This window comes from Geotrypetes seraphini, chromosome 11, assembly GCF_902459505.1.
Source record: "Geotrypetes seraphini chromosome 11, aGeoSer1.1, whole genome shotgun sequence".
Classification (NCBI taxonomy): Eukaryota; Metazoa; Chordata; class Amphibia; order Gymnophiona; family Dermophiidae; genus Geotrypetes; species Geotrypetes seraphini.
The window spans coordinates 120037406-120060273 of record NC_047094.1 but is presented as its reverse complement, the minus strand read 5'-3'; the positions used below and the strand labels follow the sequence as shown (position 1 = coordinate 120060273).

General features: G+C 43.5%; 1 protein-coding gene across 6 annotated transcripts in view; it reads left to right on the top strand.

The window, feature by feature from the left end:
• CDH22 (cadherin 22) overlaps positions 1-22868 on the top strand; it is a 393963-nt gene that overhangs the window by 244252 nt on the left and 126843 nt on the right. For 5 of the 6 annotated variants that reach the window (XR_004536472.1, XM_033914508.1, XM_033914505.1 and 2 more), the window contains one exon: positions 3892-4011. The exons of the other annotated variant lie outside the window; for it this stretch is intronic. Coding sequence is in view for 4 of the 5 variants with exons in the window: in XM_033914508.1 (XP_033770399.1) it covers positions 3892-4011 (120 nt within the window). In the remaining variant the exon portion in view is untranslated. The remainder of the gene's footprint in view (positions 1-3891; positions 4012-22868) is intronic. 6 annotated transcript variants of the gene reach the window in all.

Sequence of the window (22868 nt, the reverse complement as noted above, 5' to 3'; positions counted from 1 at the left end):
GGTCCATGGACCAGGGCCGGTCCACAGAAATTTCCTGCCGGTCCACAAGGCCAGCACGTGCAGCAGGCCCAGAACAGTGTTCTTCAACCGCCGGTCCACGGTGCGATCGATGCGGCGTTATCTTCGAGCCAGCTCCCTCTTCCTAACTGATTCAGCGCACAAAGCCACGGGCAGTGGCTCCTACGGGCATCCTGCGCCTGAGCCGGAAGCCTTCTCTCTGACGTTGCAACGTCAGAGGGAAGGCTTCCAGATGAGGCCCGGGACGTGCAAGGTGCAATTAATACTATTATGGGGGCGGGGTCTGGGGTGGAGATTGGGTAGAGATGGGTGGGGTCTGGCCCTCGACTTAGCCCAGTGTTCTTCAATCGCCGGTCCACGGGCCAATGCCGGTCCACAGAATAATTTTTTTTATTTCTGCCGGTCCATAGGTGTAAAAAGGTTGAAAACCACTGATCTAGAGTATTTTATTTATTTATTTATTCATTCAATTTTCTCTTCTTCTATTCCCTCCCTCCACCCCCAATCCATCCTCCATCAAGGTACAGCAGCTCTTTCTTTTCTGTGCCAACCTCCCCTTCCCCCAAAAGTCTCAAGTCCTCTATGCTGCTTTCATCAAATTGAACATGTCAAATTAGAAGCATGGCAGGGACAGGCAGAGTGGAGCACCCTGCTTAATGAGGCAGCGTTGAAAATCAATAACTTAATTGCAGACGTTTGATAGACTTTTATCCAATTTATATTCGTTCTGCCCTGCTACGTGTAGTGCATGAGCACTGGAAGAGTTTGTCTAGGTCTATGAGACAGGCAGACGGGACTCTTGGCAGCCAAGGAGACCGAAGGATAGAGTGAAGGGGAAGCAGATAGATGGAAGACACAGGGGAGGGGGAAATGGCAATCTATACCTACTAGTACTCGTGTGTTTTTGCTTTTGGCGATGTAACATAAAGGGGAGAATTCTAGAAAGTGATTTCTAGAAAGGGATTTCTCTTCCGCCATTACCTTGCAGTTCAAGGCGGATTACAAAAGAATTATCCAAGATGTATTACAACAAGAACTTACCAAAAAAAAAAAAAAATTGGTCATTTTCAAAAAGAGTAAGAAATGGGTAGGTTATTTGTTTGGGGTAGTTGGCTTTAGTGAGAGGTGGAGTTTGAGACTTGCGGTATTATTTCTTTTTTCAGAGTTTTCTTGAAGAGTATGGTCTTTATTTCTTTTCTAAAAGTCTTGTAGTCGAGGGATGCCGTCAGTAGATTGGCGATTTGGTTGTCTAGTTTGGCTGCTTGAGTGGCCAGGAGGCCATCATATAGATTTTTCCGTTTGACCTCCTTAATTGGGGGGTATGAGAATAGGGTGTGAGTTTTCCTATGTCTGGTTGCGGTGTTGTGGATGAGGCGGTTATCATTTGCATATGTATGTAAATAGAAACAGAGAAACATGATGGCAGAAAAAAGACCAAATGGCCCATCCAGTCTCTCCATCTGCAGCATCCACTATCTCTTCCTCTCCCTATTGGCTAAGACTCTTTACACCTGCTTTGTGAGGTCTTAGAACCTTAAGATTATAGGCTAAGGCTCTTAACACTTGCATTGTGAGGTCATAGAGCTTTATTATTATAAGCTAAGCCTCTTAACACTTGTATTGTGAGGTCATAGAGCTTTATGGTAATAGAAACATAGAAACATGATGGCAGATAAAGGCCAAATGGCCCATCCAGTCTGCCCATCCACAGTATCAAGTTTTATTAAAAATTTGATATACCACCTTATCATTTATACCACCTTATCATTTATTTCTCCTCTCCCTATTGGCTAAGGCTCTTAACATTTGCATCTTCTCTCCCTATTGGCTAAGGCTCTTAACACTTGCATTGTGAGGTCATAGAGCTTTATGGTTATAGAAACATAGACGCTTGAAGATCTGGAACATGTATTCCTTTATTCCATAGAAAAGAGACCCAACACTGTCAGTTTTTTGGCTCTTAGCCTGACTCAGGGGTCTTTTGAGCAACCATATAATTATTCTTTTTCTTTTTTCCAATCTTTCATTGAAATGTTTTTAGAATTTTAAAAATTTCACGATAGCAGGTCTTCTCCAGCTTCCCTGTTCAAGTACACTGAAATCTTCCATTTTCCTTTCAGTTTTCAGTGGTCAGCAGTTTTTCAGTATAGTGGGGGGGGGGTTCCCCCCAACGGGAGTGAGAGGAATTGTAAATGTAGTGGGGGGTTCCCCTCCACACCCCTCACAGCGCTAACGGTAAGGCTTTAAGGTGGCGGGAACGGCAGCGCGCAATTGTCAGCGCACCTTTGTCAGCGCGCCAACATCTGGCGCGCTTTTGATGGGTCACCGTACAGGGGTTCTCAACTCAGTCCTTAGGACACACGCAGTCAGTCAGGTTTTCAGGCTCACAAAGAATATGTATGAGATAAATTTGCATGTGCTACCTCCATTGTACGCAAATCTGTTTCATGCACAATTCATTGTGGAAATTCTGAAACCCTGACTGTCTGGGTGTGTTCTGAGGGCTGGGTTGAGATTTCCTGGTCTAGTATAAAAGAATCCTGTTTTGTTACACTTGTCCTTTCATTTCAAAACAATGCACATCGCTAGTGAGCCCCATTACCAGCAGCAGAGCATTCTTACATGGCGTGGAGATTATTTTGCCCCTGGCGTAAATATCTTTTCCAGCAATGCCTCTTCTTTAAGGATATTCAGTGCATTCTCTCACCTGCTTATGTCGTTTCCGTCCTAAGACGGTCCTTCTATGCAGAACCGGCTTAACATATAGACAAGGCGAGGCTCTGATCTAGGGCGCCGGTTCCAAACTCTCAGGGCCGTGACATCACCAGCCCCTAAGTGAAGCTAAACTTCCGGTCAAATGTTTCCCTCCTGCTCCCTCCTATGACACTGCTGCCCAGTCCTGGCAGGATGCGGTTTCCTGGGCCAGCTGCCGTGACGGGGAGGGCCAGCATCGAAGAAGGGAAGGATAGCACTTTCCTCCTCTCTCCTCTGATGCTACTTCTTGACGCTGGTGCTGGCCTATGAAGTTGCATCCTTCCAAGACCGGGCAGTAGTGTTGGAGGATGGATGAGGGAACTGACCTGGAGTGGGGCATGGGTCAGGGTGCCAGACAGATGGGGGAAAAAGTGTGAGAACCTGAATAAATCCATGTAAACCACTGAATAAATAACTGATGTGAAGCCATGAAACTTACAAGTTATTCCACACTTTTCTTGATATTTTTAATTTCAGTGAGACAAATGCATCTAGTAAATGGGCACAAGTAGAGGGAAACTAAGTCATTGTGACATCACCGATGAGGTTGGCTCTTAGGCATTGGTGGAATGAGGCATTATGACATCACAATACGAGGGGCCGCTGAAAAATTCTCAGTCCAACCAAGAAAAGAACGGGGGGAGAGAGTGGTGCAGTGGTTAAAGCTACAGCCTCAGCACCCTGAGGATGTGGGTTCAAACCTACATGGCTCCTTGTGACCCTGGGCAAGTCTCTTAATCCCCCTCATTGCCCCAGGTGCATTAGATAGACTGTGAACTCACCACAACAGACAGGGGAAAATGCTTGAGTACCTTAATAAATCCATGTAAACCGTTCTGAGCTCTCCTTTGAAAAACGATATAGAAAAATAAATAAATAATATAAAGGATCTCTTGAACCACAATCACTGTATGCTTCCTCCCTTCCCCCCTTGATTAATACCAATGTGATAATTCTATTGTACCTGAAGCTGCTCTTGGTAGACCGCCAGCATGGATGTTGTAGTAGATAGGAAGATAAGACCGTAAGTGGTCGGTCAGCATCTTTTAACCAAATGGTCTCTTATTTCATTTTGGTTGCTTTTTCTCCTCCTTTTCCTCTCCCCATGGCTGTCCGAAGGCACGTCGGTGATGCAGGTCACTGCGTCGGATGCAGATGATCCCTCGTATGGTAGCAGTGCCCGAGTGGTGTACAGCGTGCTGGATAGGGAGAAGCACTTTACTGTGGACAGTAAAACAGGTGAGGCTCTGCACGTACCATAGCTGGGAATCGAATTAAAACGTGGGAATGCCCCAATTATTCATCAGTGAGGGGAGAACATCAACATTTGGTGGGCCACACTGATCCTTCACCTACTAGGGTGGACAAGAAGTCTACAACCCTTCGTTCTATAGGAGGCTCTATCAGGAGAGGCCACCCATCCATCGGTGAGGGAATAACATTGTGAGGAGGTTGCAGAAAAGTTCTCCGCCCAACCAGTTTCCGGTTTGTTTCGTTAGAGCCTGCAAATTGGCACCTCAAATCCAAAAGAGCACCCTTCAGCCACCGCGACAAAAGAATGTCAGATTTAGGAAGTTGGGTTGGACTGAGAACTTTTCGGCGCCCCCCTCGTAACATTTGGTTATAAAAAAGCCCTATATCTCAGGGGACCAAATTAACTCTCTTTACCCAGGTCGTTAGAGTCCGATCCCGTATTATCTTCCCAAGTTCATCATCAATTGCATATCCCTAATTATCCGTTTTCAGATCTGTAGAGTTAATCTCAGCATGAAGTCCTCGTCTGGAACTCAACTTCGACCCTAAAATCAGCTCGGACTAGGGCAAAAAGTCACCTACTTATATTTCTGCCTCATTTAGGGGTCCTTTTATTAAGGCAAGCTAGCGGTTTAGCGTGCGTAATAGCGCACGCTAAACCGCCAGCCGGACTAGCCGCTACCGCCTCCTCTTGAGCAGGCGGTAGTTTTTGGCCAGCGCAGGGGTTAGCGCGTGATGAAAAGTCGCGCGCGTTAGCCCCGCTAGGCGGCTTGATAAAAGGAGCCCTTAGCGTGCGCTAAATCGGTTAGTGCGCCTTAACAAAAGTACTTTTTAGCCAGGTTCCAAAACACTTGCGTCAGCCAATCCCACAGGAATTAATGAAGATTAATAATTAATAATATTAATTATTAATATTAATTATTATATATTAATAATAATATTAATATATATATATTATTAATATATATAATTATATATATATATTTATATTATATATATATATTATAATTATATATATTATTATATATATAATTATTATTATATATATATATATTATTATTATATATATATAATTATATATATATATATAATATATATATATTATTATATATATAATTATAATAATATATATATATAATAATTATATAATTATTATATATATATATTATATAATAATATATAATATATATGTAATATATATATATAATAATATATATAATATATATATATAATATATATATATATAATAATATATATATAATATATATATATAATATAATAATATATAATTATATATTAATATATTAATATTAATTATTAATAATTAATAAGATTAATAATTAAATGAAAAGTTGGGTTCCGTAACATGTCACAGAGAAAATATGCCCCTAATGCTGCCAAAAGTTAGATGCCCAGTTATAGAATAGAATCAGTTCTGCATGTAAAATACTCCCCTTTTTGCAAAAACGCAGTACGGTTTGTACGCTGGCCACGACGGTAACAGCTCCTACGCTTGTAGGAATTCTATGAGCGTCGGAGTTGTTACCATCACCACGGCCAGCGTTAAAAACTGTGTTATGCTTTGTAAAAGGGGGGAGGAGATAATTAGCTAATTGGCATGATGAACTTGCTGCCCGCGTCATGTCGGCATCGCTTTCTAGGCGCGGGACCCAGGAGTGATGTCGGAGAGAGCCAACAGCAACGCGGGCAGCAAGTGCGTGATACTGCTTGCGCCGGTAAAATTAAAGAGGTGGGAGGGAAGGGAAGGGGCGCTCGCGGGCGGGAGGGAGGGGACGGAAATGAAACCTGGGTGGACACCCCTCCCCCCCTTACAACGCCACTGATGCTGATATTCAGTGGCACTGTCCAGGCTGTCCTAAATGGTGGTGGGACAAAAGCGCACAAGATTTCCGCGCACCGACATTACAGCGCAGACAATTCGGCACAAGACCCCAGCGTGCTGCCTAAAAAGTTACTTTTAAAGAGCTCTGACGGGGGGTGTGGGGGGAAACTCCCTCACTTTACTTCATACTCTTCGCGCTGCCGTGGGGGGGGGGTGCAATCCTCCACATTATAGAGAAAACTTAACTTTTTCCTAAAAAATCGGGGAAAAGTTAAGTTTACTCTATAATGGAGAGTTCCAACCCCCCAAACCCCCCCCCAACGGCAGCGTAAAGAGTATGAAGTAAACTGGGGGGGTTCCCCGCGTCGGAGCTCTTTAAAAGTAATTTTTTAGGCGGCGCACTGGGGTCTTGCGCCGATTTGTCTGCGCTGCAATGTTGGCGCGTGGAAGTCCCACGCGCGAATGACTATGAACCGTCCTTAAATATTGGGCAGTTGTTTTTTCAGACAATGTTTTACTTTGATTAATACAAATATGTTCTTCCCTGTACCCCTGATGAAGGTTGTCCGAAACACAGACCGTGTTGGGTCCCCTGTTTGGTAAAAAGGTTTTCATATATAGTTTGGTTGTCACAATAAATTTTGCCTACATCGTTGTACATATCTGCAGTTTTGGCTTGTTTTTTCCTGGTTGGTTTTTTCACTGCAGACAAGGTTGGACTCCCCTCTTTTTGTTTAAGTTGCTTCCCTGTATCCCATCTAAGTCCTGTTGTTTGATGAGAAAAAAATGAAGTGCTCTGCCTTATTCTGTTACTTGGTATACGATAATGCTGTTTTGTGTTTGTAGAATTGTTTTACTAATTTCTTTTTTTATTAATGCCACTATTGAAAGGTGCTACATGAAATATGGCAAAATAAACAACTAAATCTTAATTTGCATAATTGTTATACTAATAGACGGTAATACTTTGGCATCTCATTACTTCCTTAGCATATATTTTGCTTATGCGTAGTTAACATTTAAAGCAGGTATGCGACATCATTATAGCTGTACAAGTTCCGCAGGAGTCAAGGTTACATAGGGGCTGATTCTATAAAGTGCATCTAACTTAATTGGCAAAATACCCTTAATAGCCTCAATAATTGTGGAAAAAAATTTTTATTGCACGATAGACGCCTGTCCGATTCTATAAAAGATGGGAACCTATCGCATGGCGCTTGGCGACGCCAAATGCCTTAACCCTTTCAGGACCATAAGGATCGTAGGCCAATTTTTGTGGTTTTGATGACATTTTTATGGTAAAAAGGGCTTGCAGATGCCAAAAAATTGATTTTTTTTGTGAAATATCATTATTTTTATTTTAAAAAATCACACTTCTGGCTTATGGACAGTGTGGCAAGTGAATCTTCTCGTCAATCTAGCAACGACGCTAATGAATGAATGTCGGAACCAGTTTGTTTACATAAAGGCAGTATCCTATGGAATCCGTACATATCAAATTTAGAACTGTAGACTATCCCAATCAAAATTTATAGGATTTTAAAGTTATGGGACAAATATGTCCCTTGGTCCTGAAAGCGTTAAGTGGACATTTCTGTGGGCGAAGCGCGACTTAGGTGCCGGCTAAGCGCGATTCTCCAAAATCTTAGCTGTCTGAAATGTACGGATTTAAAACCCTGGCCTAGATTTCAGGCGCCTAAGTTTTTACAAAGGACAAATTTAAAATAGACTCCATGTTTCCAGCTGTATTGTATGGCTGCCCTCTTATCCCTCCAGTTTTCAATTACCTTTATTTTATTTAAAAAAAATTACAATCCGCTTACAACCTAAGCAGCTAACAAGCAAACATGCACAATTATGAACAAAGATATACAATAGGCTTTACCAAACATCACTAGATCAACAAATAATAAAACCAGGAGAAAAACTATCCTTCAAACCTTGTTTTCCTTTCTTCTTCAAGGACGTATTTAACTCTCACGTGACCACATAAATTGTTCAAATCCATCAAAAGCTAAAACATAGAAACATAGAAATAGACGGCAGATAAGGGCCCACGGCCCATCTAGTCTGCCCACCTTAATGTCCCTCCCCTACCTTTGCCCTGTGAATAGATCCCATGTGCCGATCCCATTTGGCCTTAAAATCAGGCACGCTGCTGGCCTCAATCGCCTGTAGTGGAAGACTATTCCAGCGATCAACCACTCTTTCAGTGAAAAAGAATTTCCTGGTGTCACCTCGTAGTTTCCCGCCCCTGATTTTCAACGGATGCCCTCTTGTTGTCGTGGGACCCTTGAAAAAGAAGATATCTTCCTCCGCCTCGATGCGGCCCGTAAGATACTTGAACGTCTCGATCATGTCCCCCCTCTCTCTGCGCTCCTCGAGCGAGTATAGCTGTAATTTGTCAAGCCATTTTTCGTATGGTAGATCCTTGAGTCCCGAGACCATCCGGGTGGCCATTCTTTGCACCGACTCCAGTCTCAGCACATCCTTGCGATAATGCGGCCTCCAGAATTGCACACAGTATTCCAGGTGGGGCCTCACCATGGATCTATACAATGGCATAATGACTTCCGCCTTACGACTGATGAAACCCCTTCGTATGCAGCCCATGATTTGTCTTGCCTTGGACGAAGCCTGCTCCACTTGATTGGCAGACTTTATGTCCTCACTGACGATTACCCCCAAGTCTCGTTCTGCTACTGCTTTTGCTAGGATCTCGCCATTAAGGGTATAAGACTTGCATGGATTCTGGCTGCCCAGGTGCATAACTTTGCAATTTTTGGCATTGAAGTTGAGTTGCCATGTCCTAGACCATCGCTCCAGTAGGAGTAGGTCGTGCATCATGTTGTCGGGCACTGAATCTTCGTCTGTTGTGCATTTGCCCACTACATTACTCAGTTTGGCATCATCGGCGAATAATGTTATTTTACCTCGAAGCCCTTCTGCCAAGTCTCTTATAAAGATGTTGAATAGGATTGGGCCCAAGACTGAGCCCTGTGGTACTCCACTAATCACCTCCGTCATTTTGGAGGGGGTGCCGTTGCCGTTCACCACCACCCTTTGGAGCCTACCTCCAAGCCAGCTCCCAACCCATTTCGTCAATGTGTTACCTAATCCTATAGAACTCATCTTGCTCAGTAACCTGCGGTGTGGTACGCTATCGAATGCTTTGCTAAAGTCCAGGTACACGATGTCCAGGGACTCCCCAATATCCAGCTTCCCCGTTACCCAGTCAAAGAAGCTGATCAGGTTGGATTGGCAGGATCTCCCCTTAGTAAATCCATGTTGTCGGGGATCCCGTAGATTCTCCTCATCCAGGATCTTATCTAATTGGTGTTTGATTAGAGTTTCCATTAGTTTGCTCACTATCGATGTTAGACTCACTGGTCTGTAGTTTGCTGTCTCCATCTTTGAGCCTTTCTTATGGAGTGGAATGACGTTAGCCGTCCTCCAGTCCAACGGGACGCTGCCTGTACTAAGGGAGAGGTTGAAGAGCGCGGACAGTGGCTCTGCCAAGACATCACTCAGCTCCCTAAGCACCCTGTGGTGCAGGTTGTCCGGCCCCATTGCTTTGTTAACCTTGAGCTTTGACAGCTCACCGTAGACACTGCTGGGCGTAAACTCAAAGTTACTAAACGGGTCAACTGAGCCAACCCTTGTCTGTAGCTGAGGGCCAAGCCCTGGCGCTTCTCGGGTGAAGACTGAGCAGAAGTATTCATTTAATAGTTGGGCTTTTTCCGAATCCTTTTCCACATAGTCTCCGTCTGGTTTCCTAAGACGTACAATCCCGCCTGAGTTTTTTCTTCTATCACTGATATACCTGAAGAAGGATTTATCTCCCTTCTGGATGTTCTTTGCTAGAGACTCCTCCATGAGGAATTTAGCTCCCTGACTGCTGTTTTGACGGCTTTTGATTTGGCCAGGTAGTCTGCTGTAGAGTCCTGCTTCCCTGATTGTTTGTAAGAGATGAATGCTTTTTTCTTCTCCTTGGTCAGGTCTGAGATCTCCGCAGTAAACCACTGTGGCTTATTGTTCCTTCGCCGTTTACTTACTGATTTTACATAGCGGTTTGTTGCTTCTTGTATGGTTGCTTTCAAAGTCGACCACATGTCTTCCACGTTATCGGTTTCTTCTTGGCTTTGTAGCGCCTGGTGAACGAAGTCTCCCATTTCTTTGAAATTTGTGTCCTTGAATTTGAGGACTTTGGTTAGTGTAGTAGATTTAGTGAAACCTTTCCTGATATTGAACCATACCATGTTGTGGTCACTGGAGGCCAATGTGTCGCCCACCGAGACCTCTGTGACACTTTCTCCATTGGTAAATATCAGGTCCAGTATTGCCTGATCCCTTGTTGGTTCCAACACCAGTTGCCTGAGGCTTGCTCCTTTCATAGAGTTTAATAGCCTCCTGCTGCTGCCGGAAGCAGAGGTAAGTGTAACCCAATCCACATCAGGCATGTTGAAGTCACTTAGCAATACTGTGTCCCCACGCAAGGTGATATTTTCTATATCTTCGATTATTTCCATATCCAGGTCATCCTGTTGTCTTGGGGGTCTGTAAATTATGCCAAGATACAAGCATTTGTCCTTCCCTCTGGCCAAAACAAAGAAGTACGTTTTGAATAACTTCCTAAACAGCAACAGGTTTTTACATAATCGTATCACTCCAAACACCTCATTCCATGAGACTGGACCTGCAACTGAAAAGCAGGATTCGCTGGTAATGACATACCTCACTTCATCTCTCTTTCAGGCATCTTGGAACATTCTATTTTCCTTTTTTTTTTTAACTTTTCTTTTTAATTATATTTGTTACATCTCACAACAATTCCAGGTAAATGCAGAGTATTTAAAAAGAAAGACAAAAAGAAAAAAATAACACTAGAATTTATAGTCCACATTATTGGGGCTAGCTCTTGTTTCCTAGAAAACTGAAAAGGAAACAATTCTAGAAAAATTATTTACAACAAACAGGCAAAAATATCTATCCAAAGTCCAATTGGCCAAATCCCTAAGGCCCCTCCCATGGGAGTGGCTTTAGGGATCTGGCCAATTGGAGTCTTAGGCCAATTGGAGTCTGAGGCCTAAGACTCCAGTTGGTCCAGGTGCTAAAAGCCCCTCCTATGGGAGGGGCCTTAGGCACCTGGGCCAATCAGGGCCTTAGGCCCTTCCCTGGTGCATCCCAGGATGCATCTGGAAGGTGAAGGCTTGCCATTCTGAAGAGGTGGGCCTGCCAGCTAGAGGGAGTGGGCATCCCTCCAGCCGGCCTTCCAGAAAAAGGCCCGGAAGGTCTGGGTAGGTTGGGGGGGATGTTGCGGGAGGTGACAACAGGAGGGGTGGACATCCCTCATGTCGCAGACAGTGTGTGTGTGTGGGGAGGGGGTTCAGGGGAGGTGGCTGGAGGGAGTGGGCATCCCTCCTGCCAGCTGACTTGTATTGGCTAGGTAGCCACTTTAGCCCACCTAATGCCACTTCTGTCAATGGCCACGCCTACTTTGGTGTTCCACGGCCTAAAGCGGCAACCTAGCCGCAATTCCAGTGGCCATGTCTGCCGCCTTTTATATAGGTGTCGGTAAGCACTTCAACACTGCCATTCCCAACTGTATTTTTCAATTACTTAGGCATGGCACCTACCCACGCCTAAATTTAGACGCTGGTTATAGAATTTCCCCCTACGTGTCACTACTTATATTCACTGTTGTAGTTCCTCTTGGGTCGAGAAACTGCCATAGCAGAGATACCGCCGTCTTATCCGATATACGCAGCCAGCAGCCTTTCTGCCTTGCAGCTGGATTAAAAATTTTTTTAAAAAAAATAATAATAAGCATAATTAAGTAAATCTGTTTAGTCCTTGTATTTCCTCTCTCTTCTCCCAGCCAGGGATTTGATGTGACAGCCACAGGAAATATTCAACAATTTCCTCAGTACCTTGTTTATTAGCAGATCTAATAAAACAAGCTCAATTATTGTCGCCTGAGGTGACATTCCAGCGATTCTCTCCCCTCTCTGCTCACTTTTGAATTCTAGTGTCACCACATCTTCTTTTCTCATCTATTTCTCTATTCCCGGGGCTTCAATCAAACTAAAAACTCTTATTCAAGGCAGAACGTTCTTCAAAATATTTTTAGTCCCCCATCGTAGTGGTTGGGATTATGCGTTGGGCAATTACTCCATCAACTGTCCTCATCATGGCAAGATTGAACACATTTCATTTTAAGTATGAAAAAAAAAAAAAATCCCCTGTAAAATAGGTTGGCTGGATTAGTTTTTTACATCCAACGCAGGAAGCATGTCAAAAAATGTCTTTTTTAAGAGGCAAGCTGCCAGTGCTGTAAGAGAAATGCAGCTAGCCAGCCTTCTAATCACATTGGCTGGCACTAGGATTTCCAAGGCTGCTGGTATCTCTTATATATGGGGTCAAGAGGGAATTCGGGCAACTCTACGCTAAAAAATTATGGTAGCGCCCCTGCCTTTAGGAGGCAATTGAACCTCTAAGCCTGGTAAAACCAGAGGACATAATTTGAGGTTGAGGGGTGGTAGATTCAGGGGCAATGTTAGGAAATTCTACTTTACGGAGAGGGTAGTGGATGCCTGGAATGTGCTCCCGAGAGAGGTGGTGGAGAGTAAAACTGTGACTGAGTTCAAAGAAGCGTGGGATGAACACAAAAGATTTAAAATCAGAAAATAATATTAAATATTGAACTAGGCCAGTACTGGGCAGACTTGCACGGTCTGTGTCTGTGTATGGCCGTTTGGGGGAGGATGGGCAGGGGAGGGCTTCAATGGCTGGGAGGGTGTAGATGGGCTGGAGTAAGTCTTAACAGAGATTTCGGCAGTTGGAACCCAAGCACAGTACCGGGTAAAGCTTTGGATTCTTGCCCAGAAATAGCTAAGAAGAAAAATTAAAAAAAATATATATAAATTGAATCAGGTTGGGCAGACTGGATGGACCATTCGGGTCTTTATCTGCCGTCATCTACTATGTTACTATGTTAGTGTCTCTCAAACTGTGTGCCACGCGTTTGGGGTGTGCCATGAGAGATTCCAGAATTTTACTCAATGTTTAAAAAATCCTTTCAGAAATGTAATAATAATAACTTTATTTTTCTATACCGCCATAATCTTGCGACTTCAAGGCGGTTCACAATGAAGAAAAGCTGTACAAACAGCGAATTACAGGGTATAGGTAGATAAGAGAACACTGCGCGGTCAGAGAATTACAAGGTGCAAGATGGATTAGAAGAAAATATACATAGGTTGTTGAAGAATTTACTTGTTTCCATATTACATTAACATGATCGGGCACCAGCGGGAAGTTGGGTAACGATTGTGGGGAGGACGTTATATACACTAGAATAGACGGCATGTACGTCGCTTACGCAAGAGTGTGTCAATATTATGAGTGTCTGCGTGCGTAAAGATACGACCGCCCAGACAAGCATCATCCTTTGACACGATTGGTCCTTGAAAACTAACGGTAAATCATTTTTAGTTTTAATTTTTATGCAGTGGGTATTCTAACTTGAGCAACAAAGCAATCAGGGCTTTGTTACCGTTTGGATCTTCTTATCTTTGCGAACTTGGATTTTCAGCTCTGACAGAAATTAAATTGTTAAAAAAAAGAATGCCGCTGTACCGGGCAATGGTGCGTCCGCATCTTGAGTACTGCGTCCAGTATTGGTCACCATACCTTAAGAAGGATATGGTGTTACTCGAGAGAGTTCAGAGGAGAGCGACACGACTGATTAAGGGGATGGAAAGCCTTTCATACGCTGAGAGATTGGAGAAACTGGGTCTCTTTTCCCTGGAGAAGAGAAGACTTAGAGGGGATATGATGGAGACTTACAAGATCATGAAGGGCATAGAGAGAGTAGAGAGGGACAGAAAGAGAGAGAGAAAGGGAGAGATAGAGATAGAGAAAGATTGGAGAAACTGGGACTCTTTCCCCTGGAGAAGAGGAGACTTAGAGGGGATATGATAGAGACTTACAAGATCATGAAGGGCATAGAGAGAGTAGAGAGGGACAGAAAGAGAGAGAGAAAGGGAGAGATAGAGATAGAGAAAGATTGGAGAAACTGGGACTCTTTCCCCTGGAGAAGAGGAGACTTAGAGGGGATATGATAGAGACTTACAAGATCATGAAGGGCATAGAGAGAGTAGAGAGGGACAGAAAGAGAGAGAGAAAGGGAGACAGAGAGAAAGAGAGAGATAGAGATAGAGAAAGATTGGAGAAACTGGGTCTCTTTTTCCTGGAGAAGAGGAGACTTAGAGGGGATATGATAGAGACTTACAAGATCATGAAGGGCATAGAGAGAGTAGAGAGGGACAGAAAGAGAGAGAGAAAGGGAGACAGAGAGAAATAGAGAGAGAGAGAGAGATGGAAAGAAAGAAAGAGAGAGAGAAAGGGAGACAGAGAGAAATAGAGAGAGAGAGAGAGAGAATGACAGAGAGAGAGAAAGGGAGAGAAAGAAAGAGAGATAGAGAAAGATTGGAGAAACTGGGTCTCTTTTTCCTGGAGAAGAGGAGACTTAGAGGGGATATGATAGAGACTTACAAGATCATGAAGGGCATAGAGAGAGTAGAGAGGGACAGATTCTTCAAACTCTCAAAAAATAAAAGAACAAGAGGGCATTCGGAAAAGTTGAAAGGGGACAGATTCAAAACAAATGCTAGGAAGTTCTTCTTTACCCAACGTGTGGTGGACACCTGGAATGCGCTTCCAGAGGACGTTATAGGGCAGCGAACGGTACTGGGGTTTAAGAAAGGATTGGACAATTTCCTGCTGGAAAATGGGATAGAGGGGTATAGATAAAAGATTACTGCACAGGTCCTGGACCTGATGGGCCGCCGCGTGAGCGGACTGCTGGGCGCGATGGACCTCAGGTCTGACCCAGCGGAGGCATTGCTTATGTTCTTATGTTCTTATGTTCTTAGATGGTGGATGATGAAATGCGTGTTTGCTTGTCGGCTAACGAGCCACATTTTGAGTTAATTTGCACTCAAAAACAAGCACATCATCGCATTGATTAGTAATCCTATTCTATTTACTTTAGTTTTGCCGTGGTTACAATTACCCATACACAATTTAAAGAACTTTAAATAAAACTCTCAAATTTAATTTTTTTTGTTGGTTTTGCAATTTTTGTAATTTCAATTATAATATGCCGCGAAAAACATTTGCTCCATTTGGCGTGCCAGAGCTAAAAATGTTTGCGAGACACTGCTCTAGTCCTTTACACAGGATGGATGTCTCGCAACTCTCCAAGGAAAAATCCACCAAGGAGCCTTCTTTAGAGAAAGGGCTTCAGCCTTTTAAGGCAGGTCAGTGAATCGTTTGTTCTGTTTCTGAGAACCAGGATGCAGGAGACCCTGAAGCAGAGTGACTATGAATGTTTCATGAAACTGGGAACAGGGGATTCTATTTCAATTTGTCCTATGTAAATTTGCGTATGGTGGGCAAGGAGTGAGGATGAACAAGTTGGCTGCATCTTACATTGGGTGGTTAGAGGAATCCTGATAGGTCTGGACTATGGAGACTACGGCAGGGGCATTTGACCTTCAATTAATAGCAAATTTACTAAAGCTTAACAGATAAATTTCTTTATTTCTTCTAAAATATTTATAGTCCACATTATCCCACAGTTCTAAGTGGGGTACAAATAATACATGCACAATAAAAGAGCACGTGAGACGAAATATACAGAAAATCATCCCAAAACTACATACTGCTTTAAATGGATAATACAATTATTAATAACATGTGTGTTAGCTGCGTATACTTTTGCCTGCACGTGATACATATTTTTGTGGATTGTGTGCGAAATTGGCGGCGGTTTGTAGGCTCCGCTATCTTCTTGCTGCCCTTACCCATGGAAGAGGAAATGCCCAACAGCTCCAACGAAGTTCAGCTCCACCAAAAATTCCCAAGACAAGAGAACATAGTAACATAGTAGATGACGGCAGATAAAGACTCGAATGGTCCATCCAGTCTGCCCAACCTGATTCAATTTTAATTTTTTTTTTTTTTTTTTTTTAATTTTTTCTTCTTAGCTATTTCTGGGCAAGAATCCAAAGCTTTACCCTGTACTGTGCTTGGGTTCCAACTGCTGAAATCTCTGTTAAGACTTACTCCAGCCCATCTACACCCTCCCAGCCATTGAAGCCCTCCCCAGCCCATCCTCCACCAAACGGCCATACATAGACACAGACCATGCAAGTCTGTCCAGTACTGGCCTAGTTCAATATCTAATATTATTTTCTGATTCTAAATCCTCTGTGTTCATCCCACGCTTCTTTGAACTCAGTCACAGTTTTACTCTCCACCTCTCTCGGGAGCGCATTCCAGGCATCCACTACCCTCTCTTCTAGTATTCTATTGCATTTTTTATGACAACAGTGCCTTGCGGTTGACCTATTCCACTTGCACCAATGACGTGTGCGAATAAACCATGCCCGTGAATTGCATAGTAAAGGATGAAATACAAGCGCACGCGTACATTATGTGAAGAACCAACAAGAATAATCTGTGCGTGGGTTTTGATCGCTCTTACAGCGATCCATCGCTGTAGGGCTCGCGTCCGATCAGATCATTTGCACGTAAACTCGGTTGTTCGACAAAAGTCGTTTGACAAAAGTCAGCCAGAGAATCAGCCAACAGCGATCCCGTCGGTAAGTTTAGTGAATCGGGCCCAAAGTCTTACATGGTTTAGCACCTCATTATCTTGTGAATCATTTTTTATTCATGAATTCACAACGCCCAAGATGTAATTGTAATTTCCTGCTGGAAAAGGGGATAGAGGGGTATAGATAGAGGATTACTGCACAGGTCCTGGACCTGTTGGGCCGCCGCGTGAGCGGACTGCTGGGCACGATGGACCTCAGGTCTGACCCAGTGGAGGCATTGCTTATGTTCTTATGTTCTTAACTGGCTAACCATGAATTTGTGCTATAGCAGTCATGGCTTGAACTAAACCTGTATCCTTATGAAGATGAACTTTGATACCTAAATAACTCTCTTGTGATTCAGGAAGTCACACTTTTCTATATTTTGTGTGCCTCTGACAATATTTTGGGCATGAGGATCGTTAGTGAAGAGAGACAAGCCGTTCTGAGCCAAATGTTCAACGACCGATGCCAACGGTACATTTATTTACATTTTTAGGTGCTTCAAAATACTTTTTTTTTTTGCCTGTACAAATGATGATGGGGAAAAATTCATTATCTTCTTTGGAATGGGCTCACTGCTGTTCCACTGTGCTTGGCAATATGGAGATTAGAAGTGGGGGAGAGAAGGGAGGTGGGAGGGTGGGTCATACGAGGAAGGAGTTTGGCTGAACATTTCCTGGTGCATTTATAGCTGACACCCAGGAATGATTTGCAGTGAAATGAATATTTCCCTTGAAACAGCCCCTGCCTGTTTCTCTTTACCTCCAAAGACAGGCAGAATCCACAAGAAATATTTGATTTCAAGGCTAGAGGAAGAGTTTTTCAAGGCAATTTGTGCTGGTCATAAGACCATAAGAATTGCCGCTTCTGGGCCAGACCAGTGGTCCATCGTGCCCTGCAGTCCTTTCCCGTGGTGGCCCCTAGGTCAAAGACCAGTGCCCTAACTGAGACTAGTTCTACCTGTGTACGCTCCAGTTCAGCAGGAACTTGTCTAACTTTGCTTTGAATCCCTGCAGGCTGTTTCCCCTATAACAGACTCTGGAAGATCGTTCCAGTTCTCCACCACTCTCTGGGTGAAGAAGAACTTCCTTACATTGAATCCCTGAAGGGTGTTTCCCCCTATAACAGCCTACGGAAGAGCGTTCCAGTTCTCCACCACTCTCTGGGTGAAGAAGAACTTCCTTACATTGAATCCCTGAAGGGTGTTTCCCCCTATAACAGCTTACGGAAGAGCGTTCCAGTTCTCTACCACTCTCTGGGTGAAGAAGAACTTCCTTACTTTGAATCCCTGAAGGGTGTTTCCCCTTATAACAGCCTACGGAAGAGCGTTCCAGCTCTCCACCACTCTCTGGGTGAAGAAGAACTTCCTTACGTTTGTACAGAATCTGTCCCCTTTTAACTTTAGAGTGCCCTCTCGTTCTCCCTACCTTGGAGAGGGTGAACAACCTGTTTTTATCTACTAAGTCTATTCTCTTCGGTATCTTAAATGTTTCGATCATGTTTCGATCGGAAGCATTTCACCTGCATTTGTTGGCTGTTTAAAGATTTTATTCACTTAATGTTGCTAAACATTTGCACATAGGAGCCCTTATACTAATATGTCTTAAGTGCTAACGTGCTTATTGCAGGAAAAATGACCAAGCATTGGATGCGCGATAGTGCTCTGTGTTAGTTTTGTCATTTTAACATACTAAGCAAACCGATCGTGTACCGATCGATTTGCGACCCCTTTGCGACCCGATTCACTTACCTCTCTTCCGATCCGATTCCAATCCGCGCATGCAAATGAGGGGAATGGCATGCAAAGTAGGCAGGGACGCGATTCACAAAACAAATTTTGCGATCTGACTGGGCTGGCCGATCAACTCAAAAAGCGACTGCTGGGGACCAATCGCAAATGTCCTTTCCGACTCTCCAGCTCCATTGCCGCCCTGCTTTCTGCTCGCTCTGCTCTTTGCTGCCCCGAATCTCTCCTGCCTGCCGTCCCGATGCTCTGCCCCAAATCTCTCCTGCCTGCCGGCCCGATGCTCTGCCCTGAATCTGTCCTGCCTGCTCTGCTCCGAATCTCTCCTGCCCTTCCCCGCACTGCAAGCCCGTGGTTTTAACCTGCGGGTTTAAAGGGGGTTAAAACCACGGGCATTTAAGTTCCGTAGTCAAAGGGAAGAGTTTTACAGTTTCTTCTGAAGTGGAGGTGCTGTTACTTAGTTTTTTTTTCTGAGAGAAGCTTGTAGGTTCAGTTGTCAAAGAGGAAGGTTTTCAATTTGACATATGTACAGTACAAGGTGTTCATCCTAAATCAACATATACAGATTGCTTCTATTATAAATTTTTTTATTTGTCTCGTACGGTAATTGGCAAGTGTTTAGGTGAAGCGATAAGTCTTTATTGCTTTCCTGAAATTTAGGAGTCCTTTGAGGGATCTGATTTGGGGGAGGGGGCAGATGATCCCGTAGCTTTGTATGAAATTGGAATAGGATCGCCATCTGAGGCTCTGTAGTTGGAGAGCGCGACCAGAGGGTGTTTGGAAGTGAGTTTTCTCCTGTGAGCAGAGTGTTCTGGTTGGCACATATGGAGGAAGCTTAGTTGACATGTTTCAGATGATAAAATACAGGGGTAGTCGGTTGAAGTCTTTTATGTGTTAAATATGAAAAGAGGATTGGGGGAGCATTAACGGAAGAATACAGATCTATCTCCCCCCCCTTTTTTTTTTTCCTTCCTATCTAGCTAAATTTACCATGAAAAGAGAAGGGGGGGAACAATGAACAATTTTTTTTTTTCTTTACGGATTATAAATGTTGAGAAAGGCTTTTTACAAACTTGGAGATCTGCCCAAGAAAGCTTTTACTTGCAAACTGAGTAAGCATTAAGGTAATAACTTTTATTCCTCACAAAAAGGCGTTTAAAAATACCTAAATATAGCCAGATATCAGAGAGCTGTTTGCTCTAACAATTGAGTTGGTCTCTAGTTCTCTTTTGATTGTGCAAGAGCACAATGGCAGGATACAATTCAGTTTGCATTTTCCTCTCCCTGCGATACTTTTGAATTACATTAAAATCAGGAAAGGTCAATTCATTTACCACTTCTTTATACTGAAATGCAGCATTCTAATAGCTCTAGGGGACCTGAAGAACATTGGAAAGCCTCTGGGGCTTGCGATTCCTTTTCTGAGACTGGCTCAGTGAAGTGCAGAGAGTCATCTCAACTCCAGACCTGTCAAGTCTCCTGTATTCAGCAGGACACTCCCGCTTTCAGCCATCATCTCCTGCACTCCTGCCACTGAAGGACAGTCAAGCAGTGCGAACTGCAACATTTCAGGGCTATTATCGTGAAACTAAAGCAGGAGATGTTGTTTTATTAAGGCATCACCTGCTGCCCGAGGGGGAGGCAGCTTTTTAGTCCTGAGAGCCAAGGTGTGACAGGAAGTGGAAAACCAGGAAGTAGAGTGGGCAGTCCAAATAATTCAGTTTTTAGTAATTTCCTAAAACATAATAAGGTTGATGCATTCTTCACTTCAAGAGGTAAGGTAGTCCACAGCACTGCACCTTGAACTGCTATCATGGAGTGGCAACATCTCTCTGATCTCACTTGTCGCAATGAGGGCACTTCCAAATAGGGTTGCCAGGTTTACCAATCGGAAAATCCAGACCCCCCCTAGACCCGCCCCCATGCTTGTCCAGTTCCGCCCATCCCCACCTTGTAACGCCCTAATTCTTCCCCCTGTCCCGCCTCGTGGCCTGCTCTCGTCGGGCAGGAAGGAAGTCCGCGCATGCTGGAAGGCTACTAAAATGGTATGTGGTCTTCGTCATAAGGCATATAGGGGGGGGGGGGGACAAACTTTAAGATCTCAATCTGTATACTTTGGAGGAAAGGCGGGAGAGGGGGAGATATGATAGAGACGTTTAAATACCTACGTGGCGTAAATACGCATGAGTTGAGTCTCTTTCATTTGAAAGGAAGCTCTGGAATGAGAGGGCATAGAATGAAGTTAGGTGATAGGCTCAGGAGAATCTAAGAATATATTTTTATAGAAAGGGTGGTAGATGTGTGGAACAATCTCCCGGAAGAGGTGGTGAAAACAGAGACTGTGTCTGAATTCAAGAAGGCCTGGGACAGGCACGTGGGATCTCTCAGAGAAAGAAAGAGAGAAAGGTTACTGCAGATGGGCAGACTGGATGGGCCATTTGGCCTTTATCTGCCGTCATGTTTCTATGTTTCTAAATACCAGTTATCTCGCATTGAATATTTGCATTTGACCAGTTAAATGCTATGCAACTGGTTAGTTCTGTTTCTGCCTGTTTAAATAGCACTGAATTTGGCTGGTTTGTTGCGGTACAAAAGCTGGACCTTTGGCCATTTAGCAGTCCCTCCCCCTCCCCCTCCACTTACCTGGTCTAAGAATTGAGACCAATCCATTCTAGGTAAGTCAACAGGTTCTGCATTTGCCTGACAGGTTGATGCCGCTGCATGCGTGGACTTCGAATCTTCCTTTGTGTATAGAATTCAATAGGACATTAGAACAGCAAGGTGCTATGTTCAAGAGGATAAATCCAGCATTGGATCAACTTCTCAGGCAAATCAGAAGGCAGCTAGCAACCCTACGTCTCTCCTGCACTGGGGGTCACGATTTCATGATTTCAAAATTACCTTATCCCAGATTTTGCTGAATATGTGTATTTATTTATTATTTTTTTAAAAAGCGTATAAATGAGCTAATTTGGCTGCAAAATTTCAGCTATTTTTGTGACCCTAGTTTGGCTCCATATGTTAGCGAGCAAAAGGTTTGTCGCATAGTAATGAAATAGTTTGCTTAGCGGACTGAGAGACTGAGCAGTGCACAAGGGCATCAGAGCAGCTGATAACATCGCAAACCTGCTGCTAGGACCGAGTTCATCCTTGACATTCTTCTAAATGAAGCTGGTAGAAGAGCACTAACCTTAAAACTGTTCCATGAGTCAGACAGACACCACCGGAGTCTAAATATCAGGGTAATTGTCTTTTTAATATCTCTTGTTACCAAGCCCCCGTGTGATGTCATCAAGGCCCAGGCTATCTACTCGAAGACCACGGGACCACCAAGGAAAACTATGGTAGGCCCTCTAAGACGGTGTTCCTCAACTTGGTCCTGGAGCACCCCCTCGCCAGTCAGGTTTTCAGGATATCCACAATGAGTATGCATGAAAGAAATTTGCATATCATGGAGGCAGTGTATGCAAATCAAGTTTATGCATTTTCATTGTGGATACCCTAAAAACCTGACTGGCAAGGGCGGTACTCCAGGACCGAGTTGAAGAAACGCTGCTCAAAGATGATGGAGGGTCCTTTGGAAGATGAACGGACTTTACCAGGGAGGGGGAGGTCGGGGACAGGAGGAATGACACAGGCCCAACAGACTCCAGCCTGGTAATATTGGGCTGTGTCTTTGAAGTCCGATGCTCCTGGGCTGCTGGAATAATAATGCTTACAACAGGGGTATCAAAGTTACTCCTCGAGGGCCGCAATCCCGTTGGGTTTTCAAGATTCCCCCAATGAATATGCATGAGATCTATTAGCATACAATGAAAGCAGTGCATGCAAATAGATCTCATGCGTATTCATTGGGGAAATCCTGAAAACCCGACTGGATTGCGGCCCTCGAGGAGGGACTTTGGCATCCCTGGCTTACAAGCAGTGACCACTGTAGTTGGCAACTTGTGGGACTGTTATACTGCAGATTGCTGACTCCTGTGGTAAATCAAGGGGCAATAATAGCTTGCCATGTACCACACCTTGAAAACTCCTTTCTTAATTCTTTATTCATTTTCAAAATTACATTAAGTGTAAAATATATTCATTCACAGTAACAATAAATACATCACTTATAAACAATCATTGGTACATTATATACATTTTTATCCCTTCCCCTTTCCCATCCCTCCCAACCATATATTCCATTATTATATAATATATGTAATAATAAAATACCCCCCTCCCTACATCCTGAACTGATAAATAAAAGGGAAACAATTTTACTTAATCCTTACAATATTTTGTTAATGGTTTCCATACATCCTGAAATTTCTTAAAGTATCCCCTTTGTAAAGCAATAAATCTTTCCATTTTATAGATATGGCATAAAGAATTCCACCAAAAGTTATAATTTAATCTCCTCCAATCCTTCCAATTATATGTAATTTGCTGAATGGCAACACCAGTCATTATTAGTAATAATTTATTGTTGTTAGCAGCAATCTGACTTTTTGCTCTCATTTCCATACCAAATATTACAGTGTCTTAGGATAATGCCACTGGGTTATCTAATACCTTGAAAACTCCTGCCCCTTCCCTCCAACGT